This window comes from Myotis davidii, unplaced genomic scaffold (assembly GCF_000327345.1).
Source record: "Myotis davidii unplaced genomic scaffold, ASM32734v1 scaffold266, whole genome shotgun sequence".
NCBI classification, from domain to species: Eukaryota; Metazoa; Chordata; class Mammalia; order Chiroptera; family Vespertilionidae; genus Myotis; species Myotis davidii.
Genome location: NW_006300032.1, coordinates 3,169,761 through 3,180,454, shown reverse-complemented (window position 1 = coordinate 3,180,454; position 10,694 = coordinate 3,169,761). Strand labels below are relative to the sequence as shown.

The 10,694-nt window shown below is 41.2% G+C and overlaps 1 protein-coding gene across 2 annotated transcripts in view; it reads right to left on the bottom strand.

Annotated features, from left to right (window-relative positions):
- IFNGR1 (interferon gamma receptor 1) overlaps positions 1-10,195 on the bottom strand; it is a 15,645-nt gene extending 5,450 nt beyond the window's left edge. Inside the window, exons 1-5 of one of the 2 annotated variants that reach the window (XM_015572071.1) lie at positions 9,921-10,195; positions 9,128-9,228; positions 7,072-7,235; positions 4,280-4,449; positions 378-567 (exon numbers count right to left, since the gene is read on the bottom strand). In XM_015572071.1, coding sequence (XP_015427557.1) covers positions 378-567; positions 4,280-4,449; positions 7,072-7,235; positions 9,128-9,228; positions 9,921-9,956 — 661 coding nt within the window. In that variant the 5' untranslated portion in view covers positions 9,957-10,195. Of the gene's footprint in view, positions 1-377; positions 568-4,279; positions 4,450-7,071; positions 7,236-9,113; positions 9,229-9,920 lie in introns of those variants that run through there. The other variant, XM_015572072.1, reaches the window with a different exon arrangement.
- Between the last annotated feature and the right edge of the window lie 499 nt (positions 10,196-10,694).

The following is a 10,694-nucleotide window of genomic DNA, read 5'->3' as shown; positions in this document are numbered from 1 at the left end:
CCTGCTATTCAGTTTTTAAACTTACTGTCCTCATAAAGAACATACATGAATACATATCTTGAAAATATATCATCTTGCTGTATTGAATAAACTGATTTATATTATTATGCATAATCCTGAAATGCAGACATTTATCAACAGTTTTATGTGTTTTTATGTTTTTCTTCCCGCATGAAAAGGTTTTCATATGGCATCCCAACCTGATTGTTTCGTATCTTGTAAGGCCTGAGATGTGGCCTTATTTGTAATTTTGAACTTCCCTGAGGAATGGAACTATTTTTAAAAGAGCAGTGATTACTGAAATTGCAAATGTCCTTTTTTCACATTACCCTATGTTATCACTCTTTATATTTAGGAAAGAAATGGTAAGAACTTACCTTTTATGCTCTTACTGTCAGAAATGGGAATACAAAGCTCTTCGGACATTTCAGTTTTAAAGGATCTTAAATTTGAGATTCCTTCTGCTGAAATACAGTATTCAGAATTCAGTGAGGACACTGGAATACTAAAGTTGCACTGAGTCTCGTCACAATCATCTTCATTCTCTCCGAAAATTCTATCTATGATCTATATGAGAAAACAAAACACAATGAAAATTCATGGCTCCTTTTAATCTGCCCAAAAAAAAAAAACACACCAAAACAACAAAAACCATCACCATATTTACATTGGCCATACACCTGGAGAAAGCATATATGTGATGAATGTTGTACCTGTCTGAAAAGACTGTTCATATCAAGTAATAAGTCAGTTTGTTACTTCAACAGAGCATGATGTAGCCATCAAAATTTTCTTTATAGGGATTAGGAATTTAAAACCACAAATAGCAGTAATGTTTTATTAGTCCTATTTCTGTAATGCTAGAAACTTAGCTGGTGAGAGATAAAAGCATTTTCTAGGAGAATAATAGAGATATTATGCAAAGGCTGTAGAATCTCTTGGTAGTAATATGTAGAAGGGACTGAAGCAATCTCTGGAAATTTATAATTCACTTCACCAGTCGAAGTGCGTGGATCACTGTGCTAAGGCCTGAAAACTCAAGGGCAGGATAGTGGTGCTGATCTCAAAGAACTTACTGTAAGGAGTAGAAGAGAGGTAAGAATTAAATGTAAGAAATGTAATGAGTATTGCAAGAGGACATGTATAAGGAACTAGGAATAACTAGACCATAAAAGAGGAAATAGTCTACTGTATCAAAAAATAATTCAAAGGCAAGATGTTATGCCAGTTGAATACTGAAGAATGAGTAGAAATTTGCCAAAGGAGAAAGATGAAGAACATTCTATGAAAGAGCATATTACTTACAGGAATTAAGAACAGCAAGCAGTTCACCAAAGCATGAATGAAAATAAGGTTGGAAGGAATGGGGAGACTGGGTGCTGGAAAGGATATAAGAGGCCAATTCTCGAAGGCCTTGTAGGCCATGCAGGAAAGAGAATTTAGATATTATTTTGTAGCTGATGGGGATTTGTTAAAGAGTTTTAAGCAGTGAAGTAATATGGTTCTAGAAACAACTCTGCTGGCATCCGAAATGATGTTTTAAACTCTAAATCACATGTCACTCTTCTGTTTAAATTTTTCCAGATGTGCAATATCTCACTTAGAAAAAAAAATCAAATTCCTCTACTGCCCTAAGAGATGTGGCCCCAGGGACCTCTCTAACCTCATCTGTTTCCATACTCTGCGGCCTTGCTGCTCCCTTCATGTGCCTGGTATCCTTTGGCCACACTCTGCTTGAAACACTCCCCTATCATGGAGCTCACTCCTCCTCTCCTCCAGCCGTGGCTGTAATAACATCTCGTCCAGCAGGTGAGGTCTGCTCTGACCACCCTCCTGAAAGTCACTACCACCCGTACCCCACTGCCCAACCCTCTTCCCTGCTTTTTCTACATAGTACTTATCAGTTGAGTTTTGTTTGTACTGTTCATTGCTTTCTCCTGGTGCCTAGAAGGCACTGAGCACATGCTTGACAAATATCTATATACTAGACGCAGCTGTGGGCAAACTACGGCCCGCGGGCCGGTTTGCCCGCGGGCTGGATGCGGCCCGTTTGAAATGAATAAAACTAAAAAAAAAAAAAAAGACCGTGCCCTTTTATGTAATGATGTTTACTTTGAATTTATATTAGTTCACACAAACACTCCATCCATGCTTTTGTTCCGGCCCTCCGGTCCAGTTTAAGAAACCATTGTGGCCCTCGAGTCAAAAAGTTTGCCCACCCCTGTAGAGGCTCAGGGCACAAAAATTCATGGGAGAGAGTCCCTCAGCCTGGCTTGCCCCCTCTCACAGTCCAGGAGCTCTCAGAGGATGTCCTACTGACTCCTGGGGAGCGGGCCTAGGCTCAATCTGTCCTCCCTCTGCGGGAGGCAGCAGGCTGATCAGGGGAAGGTACTCCCCCATCACCCTGCAGCTGCTGCCACTGCTGGCTACCTTGGCTGCGAGGCCTGAGCCCTGGGCTGTGCAGCCGCAGGGGCTCACAGCTCACTGAGCCCCGTGCTTCGCATGCGCTGGGCCTCACAGCCGCCGGGCCTCACAGGTCACTGAGGACCCCCTACCCGTATACTGGGCCCCCATCAGAGCAGGCCAGCCGACCCCTACCCGTGTACCAGGCCTCTATCCTATACAATAAAATGGTAATATACAGCCAAAACCGGTTTGGCTCAGTGGATAGAGCGTCGGCCTGCGGACTGAAAGGTCCTGGGTTCGATTCCGGTCAAGGGCATGTACCTGGGTTGCAGGCACATCCCCAGTGGGGGGGGGTGCACGAGGCAGCTGATCTATGTTTCTCTCTCATCAATGTTTCTGGCTCTCTCTCTCTCTCCCTTTCTCTCTGTAAAAAATCAATAAAATATATATTTTTTAAAAAAGGTAATATACAAATTGACCCTAAAGGCGGACGACCAGAATGAGTGCTGGACCAGTCACTTTGAGGTACACTGACCACCTCTCAGTTTCTTCCTTGGCTGGCAAGCTCCAATTGCCTGATGGAGAACGGGGAATTGGGGGTGGGTGGCGGGGGATGTGGGCGGTGCCATGCCAAGGCACCCCCCTCCACCCCCCCGCCAGTCGCCCCACACACAGAGGGCAACCTGCGACAGGGGTGGGGCCGTCGAGTCCCTTCTTCCTACCATCAGGCACTGAACACCTGATGGCAAAACGGGAAAAGGGGATGGGTGGTGGCAGGGGGCGGGGCCGGCTGCGGTCAGCTGGGGAAGATGGGCCGGATCGCAGGCCAGGCCTAGGGACCGTACCCGGGCACAAATTTCATGCAGCAGACCTCTAGTTGTTAAATAAAGGAATGGTAGCACTGTGGCAAATGGATGAAATAGAATAATTTGTGATCTGCACACCAGTGCTAGAATGTAATTATATGCCCACAGTACTACTGTTAGCTTTTTCTCTCATAAACAATGACTCCAATTACAGCTTTGTGTAATTTTACATTACTCCCAGTGAGGAAGAAAAGAATAAATTTATTCTCATCTTACCAGTGAAGGAATGAAAATATACAGGTTAATATCCTAGATTAGGGCTATTCTGTTATACAAGACAAAGAAAAAACTTAACTGTGTCCACCTGGCCAGTGCTAGTGATTAACTATGCCACCAATTCCACTCAATAACATTTATATATGTATTTCATTTTTTTACCCAAACCTAGGATTGGTAAGTCTTGGCTGAATATTCATAAGCATTTTTTTTTGTTGTTAATCCTCATCTGAGGATATTTTTTTCTATTGATTTTTAGAGAAAGAGTGGAAGGGAGGGGGAGAGACACAGAGAAAGAAACATTGATGTGAGAGGGACACATCGATTAGCTGCCTCCCACACCCACCCTGACTGGGGCCAGGGACCGAGGCTGCAACCCAGATACATGCCCTTGACTAGAATCAAGCCCGAGACCATTTAGTCCATGGCCTGATGCTCTAACCCAGTGATGGCGAACCTTTTGAACTCGGCGTGTCAGCATTTTGAAAAACCCTAACTTAACTCTGGTGCCGTGTCACATATAGAAATTTTTTGATATTTGCAACCATAGTAAAACAAAGACTTATATTTTTGATATTTAACTTATATATTTAAATGCCATTTAACAAAGAAAAATCAACCAAAAAAATGAGTTCGCATGTCAACTCTGACATGCGTGTCATAGGTTTGCCATCACTGCTCTAACCTCTGAGCCAAACTGGCTAGGGCAAGCGTTCTACTTTCTTACATGACACAGGAAAAAACTTGTTGGTGAGAGAAAATTTTCCATTTAATGAAATAGAAACACATACCAGACTTCCATTTATTCTCTCATGCACCTTGTACATGAATGTGTAACAAGTTTCGTCTCCATAAATGGTTCCTAGCACTTTTCCATTTACCGTAATTAAAGGATGAAATATATTAATAATGATTTGGTCTTCCTTGTGACTGATATGCAGATTTGGTGGTCCAACTTTCCCTGGGTGGGAGGAAAGCAAAAAAGAAGTAGAATTAGTTGGCCCTGGAACTTTATAGTACACTAGAGGCCCGGTGCATGAATTCCTGCAGGGTGGGGTCCTTCTGGGTGGCCTGCAGGGATCAGGCTGAAATCCACAGTCAAATGCCACCTGCACCTCCTACCTGCTGCTCCCAATCATCCCAGCCCCATTGTGTCTGCTGCGGGCTTGCGCCCAATCAGTCCAGATCAGGAGAGGCTCGTGCTGCCACAGCAGCGCTCCCCAGCCATGAGTCCTGCATCTGGCACCCTCCCAAGGGGAGTGGCCTGTGGGATAGGGCTAAAACCGGCTTACATCCCCCGAGGGGTTCTGGATTGCGAGGTCGCAGGGCAGGCTGAAGGACCCCACCAGTGCACGATCGAGCCTGGTAGGGACCATGGGAGGACTCCAGAGAGTGTCTGGCCATCTCACTCAGTCCCAATCAGCTGGACCCCAACAGCAAGCTAACCTACCAGTCAGAGCATCTGCCCCCTGGTGGTCAATGCATGTTCATAGCGAGTGGTTGAGCAGCCTTAGCATATCATTAGCATATTATGCTTTGATTGGCTGTTTGGTTATTCGGCCGTTTGGTCTATTTGAATATTACCCTATTATTACATAGGATTGTATAAAATTACCAAAATCAAACAACCTACTCTTTTTGCTGTTCTAAAGCAGAGCCACATTTAAACCATTCCAAAAAGATCTAGAAGATGTGAAGTGTACTTAATAAAGAAATGTTTATAATATATCTTCTCAGTCAAGAAGTATTCTTATCTAATCTAAACTCCTCTTTAACAGTTTAAATTCATTTCAAGTCCTAAAGAAAAATAGGTGGTCATGAATCCCGGTATAAAAACTTTGATATAATAGAAGTTATTTTTTCTTTACCTTTGGTTCTGTAGACTTAAAAAAAAAACAAAAAAAACACACAACTGTTTTCACCTGGCCAGTATGGTTCAGTGGTTGAATGTTGACCCATGAAACTGGAGGTCATTGTTCAATTCCTGGTCAGGGCACATGCTCAGGTTTCAGGCTCAATCCCCAGTAGGGATGTGTGCAGGAGGCAGCCAATCAATGAGTCTCTCTCATCATTGATGTTTCTATCTCTCTCTCCCTGTCCCTTCCTCTCTCTGAAATCAATAAAAACATATTTTTAAAAACGGTTTTCTAAAAACATGATTTAGAAAAGGTGTTTTAGTTATCTTTAAACTTTTGCAGTAACTCTTTATATTTCCACACTATGCATATCTGGCATGAAAGCTCTATAAAAGTCTGCTGAATATATTCAGTTTTTACTGTGAAAATGAGAACTAGATATTCATTCATTCCAGAAATATTTATGATGTGTCTTTGATGTTGGGGACTTTGTTGGTGAACCATTTAACTATTTTTCACATATTTATTATATACCTACTGTGTGCCAGGCAGGTCTGTTTTTACTCACCCATGTATCCTCTGGGCCTACCATACTTTCTGGCATAAAGTATGCCTTTGATAAGTCTTTCTGGGAAAAATCTGACATACAGAGGGTATAGTTGTTGATGACAAAGGTATCATAATCTCTGGGGAATAAAACTATTTCAAGGGCAGGTAGAGAATGGGTATGAAGGAGAACAAGTAAGCACAATCCAGAATGTAGGAACAGAAGGAGGTGGTGGTTGAGGTAATGAAGCATGAAGCTGAACAGGAAGGAAGTAAAGCTGGAAGGCAAGGCACTGAAAGACTGGAAGCCTAGGGAGCAGTCAAGTGACTAAAGATTTCTTTTAACTAGAAGTGAGGGTATAAGAGCTACAAGGGAGGACATTAGTCAGAAAAGGAACTGGCATTGAAGATTCTGGAGCTTAATGTGATAGTAAAGATCAGGTAAACTATGGCAACAGGATGCTGGAAGCATGAAGAGCTGAAAATCACTGGGGTTAAAGAGATTACAGAATTCTCGTATTTTTAAAGTATGAAGTTGGTATTATAATTCCCACAACCTTGAGGACTTAAGGTAGGCAAGTAAGATAAAGAAGCTGCCAAAGCCCTCAGTGAATGTAACTTATAAAGGAATGACCAAGACAGGGAGGGACAGGGCAGTGCAGAGTCTAGTTGGACAGCACTAATCCACATAGTTATTTATTAAAATATATTTTATTAATTTTTCACAGAGAGGAAGGGAGAGGGATAGAGAATTAGAAACATCTATGAGAGAGAAACATCGATCAGCTGTCTCCTGCACACCCCCTACTGGGGATGTGCCTTGGTTGCGGGCACATCCCCAGTAGGAGGTGTGCAGGAGGCAACTTATCAATGTTTCTTTCTCATCGATGTTTCTAACTCTCTATCCCTCTCCCTCCCCCTCTGTAAAAAAAAATAAATCAATCAATAAAATATATTAAAAAAGAAATATAATAGTTTATTAGGGGCAAAGTGATGGGCACCTCAGCCCTATTTAATGGGACTTGGGAGAAGAGGAAGACACGAATTCCCTAAATTGCTCCAAATGTTTCTTGGGCATTGTAATAGTTTTTAGCAACTGCTAATAAAAGCAAATATATATATAGAAGACACGTGTAATCACTCTCAAATTTAAAATGTAGATATGTATATGTTCTACTCACCCTGTTGGCACAAAATAAATTCTTCTGACTCTGCATAGGCTGATTCTTCTTGTCCAAGCCTCGCTTTAACTCTGGCCCAGAGAGAAACGTCTGGAAGCTTAATCATGGAAAAGATGTTACAGTGATGCTGAGAGGTATTGCAGGCATCAAGCCATTCATCCTCCCTAAAATGAAGAGGAATAAAGAAACACAAAGGTAACTTTTATTAGTATATAAACCTGAACCATCTCTGGCTTTGCTTTGCTTTTCATTCACAGCATGGAGCTGGTAGAAAGAGCTAAATAAGAATACGATATCCCTGGCCGGTGTGGCTCAGTTGGTTGGGAATTATTCTGTGCACCAAGGGGTTGCTGGTTCAATTCCCCGTCAGGGCACATGCCAGGGTTGCAGGCTTGATTCCCAATAGGAGGTGTATGGGAGGCAGCCAATTGATGTTATGCTGTCACATCAATGTTTCTCTCTTCTCCCTTCCTCTCTCTCTAAAAAATCAATAAATTATTCTTTAAAAAAAAGAAAAAAGAATAGGATGAAGAATCTAGACAAAGTAGGAAGAAAGCCCTTGCTCTTTGGTCAAAAGTACTATAATTTACAATAAAGAGGCTCTATTCAAATTACAAGATCTGTACAAATCATATTCCACATGCAATTTTAAAAAATCTGCTCTTTAAACAACTCGTTTCCATTAACATAATCATTACTCACTTACAGACTCAACCCATTACAAAGACTCCTAACACTTGTAAAAAAGTTTTTTGAAATTTTTCTTTTACTGAACAATACATGTACACTATAGGAAGTAAGATGACATTATTTTTTTTTAAAATATATTTTATTGAGTTTTTACAGAGAGGAAAGGAGAGAGATAGAGAGCCAGAAACATCGATGAGAGAGAAACATCGACCAGCTGCCTCCTGCACATCTCCCACTGGGGATGTGCCCGCAACCAAGGTACATGCCCTTGACCGGAATCGAACCTGGGACCTCTCAGTCCGCAGGCCGACGCTCTATCCACTGAGCCAAACCGATTTCGGCAGATGACATTATTTTTAATAGAGAACTGAAAGCTTTATTTATTTATCGTGCCTTAAAATCTGGGAAGTCAGCCTGGCTGGACTGGCTCAGTTGGCTGAGTTTTGTCCTATACCAGTGATGGCAAACCTATGACACGCGTGTCATTTTTTTTTGGTTGATTTTTCTTTGTTAAATGGCATTTAAATATATAAAATAAATATCAAAAATATAAGTCTTTTGTTTTACTATAGTTGCAAATATCAAGAAATTTCTATATGTGACACGGCACCAGAGTTAAGTTAGGGTTTTTCAAAATGCTGACACACCGAGCTCAAAAGGTTTGCCATCACTGTCCTATACACCAAAAGGTTGCCTGTTCGATTTGAGATCAGGGCACATAACCTGGGTTCGATCCCCAGTCAGGGCACATGCAGAAGGCATCTGATCAATGTTTCTCTCTCACACTGATGTTTTTTCCCTGCCCCTTCCTCTCTCTAAGCATGTCCTCAGGTGAGGATTTAAAAAATAAATTAAGCCCAGCTGGTGTGGCTCAGTGGTTGGGTGTCAACCTATGAACCAGGAGATCATGGTTTGATTCCTAGTCAGGGCGCATGCCGGGTTGTGGGTTCAACCCCCCATTGGGGGCGTGCTCACAGTCTTGGACCCCTTGGGGGATGTTCACCTGCTGGCTTAGGCCTGCTCCCCAGGGGAACAGGTCTGAGCTTTCCTCTCTGAAATTAATAAAAATATATTTAAGAAAAATAACAACATAAATAAGTAAAAAATTTTTGAAAAGGTAAAAAGAAATCTGGGAAGTTAGTGATACTTGTCTACTTCAATTCTGACAGAAGGACTAAGAGGTAGGAAGTTTTCTGATAAGAACTAATTTGCATCGTTAGCTCTCTGGAATCTACAAGCAGTTCAGGAAGTTTTGCCACAACAGAAGGAAGGATAATGGAAGAGAACACAGTTATGAAATATGCAAGGACATGGACAAAACAGAGTAAAAAGGATAAAAGCGTAACACTCACCCATAGACTTTTACCTGTACGGTAAAAACAGGCTTCTGCGCCATGATTGAGTAATTCCAAAATAGGACAGTATCGAAGTTATAGGCCTCAATTGTAAGATTGGTTGGTATAGGCACTGTAAGAGATTTAAAAAGTAAAATGGACAAGAGGAAGAAATTAATTAACATTATAAAATCTTGCCCTAACCAGTTTGGCTCAGTGGATAGAGCGTCAGCCTGCGGACTGAAGGGTCCCGGTTTCGATTCTGGTCAAGGGCATGTACCTTGGTTGCGGGCACATCCCAGGTAGGGGGCGTGCAAGAGGCAACTGATCTATGTTTTTCTCTCTTCAATGTTTCTAACTCTATCCCTCTCCCTTCCTCTCTGTAAAAAAATCAATAAAATATATTTTTTTAAAATCTTAAAATAAGAAGCCATGTTAACCAAATATAAAAATATATTTTTAAAAAGCATAACTCATAAGAATAAAATTATTTAAATTAGGAGATTTCTAAAAATAATTTTATTGTAGAATGTATAGGAAAGTTCTGATTAATTTTAAATTACTGAAGCAACATTGTGCTATAAGGGAAACACAAATATTACAGAAGCAATAAATTCCTATGTTTTAGGAGTTTTTAAATAAATGTACTGCCTGTTGTAATAATAATCCTCAATTCATTTAATAGTGGAATTTTCTATATATACTACAGATTGTATTCAATGTCTAGAGAAGAACTGGCTACAACAGAGATGGTGAATTTCACTCTCAAATACCACCACCCCGGTTCTCAACTCTACACCCAGCAGTATGACACATCTTTAGTACCTTTCCTGTAGCACAAGAGCAGGTGCCATTGACCATTCCAATCTCATCAACAGTTTGCTCTCTGTAGTGTGCAAGGTTCTTTACAAAACAAACCCAATATTTCTTCTGGCCTTTGCTGTTCTAAATCATTTCATAAAACTTTTGTTGATGTGAGCCACATGACGTCACTTTAACATCTTCTCATCAGACATAACCAAAACTGCAATCTAGTTATTAAAAGCAGTCATTTCTCCCCTGGTCAATATAAAAGGTGGTGTCCACCATCCCTTGGAAAATTAAACACACACCACACACACATACACCCTCCCTTCTTTCCCCTTTGTTGCCCTTCTGTCTCCCCTCCCTTCTTTCTCTTCGTTATGAATAAACATGAAGGTATTAAATACAATTAGCAATATAATCCCAAATGGAAAATTCTATTAAACATGATTTACTCATACAATTAAAAAATAAATGAATGGCAATGTGGCCAAGGTTCAGTGGCTTCCTAACATAACTTATCATCTTCTTCAAAAACTCTGAGAGCTACAAGAATACTTTTTAAAGCACCTCAGATAATGATGATGATCACTCAGGTTTGTATCAAGCAGACCACTCTAATAAAAAGAATATTCCTTGGGTTGGACATTAAGAACGCTGGGTTTGCCCTGCTGGCAGGCTCAGTGACTGATCGGTTTAGATTCCTGGCCAGGGTACATGCCCGGGTTGTGGACTCGATCCCTAGAAGAGGGTGTCCAGAAGACAGCCACACCCTGGTCCCATCTGTTATATCCG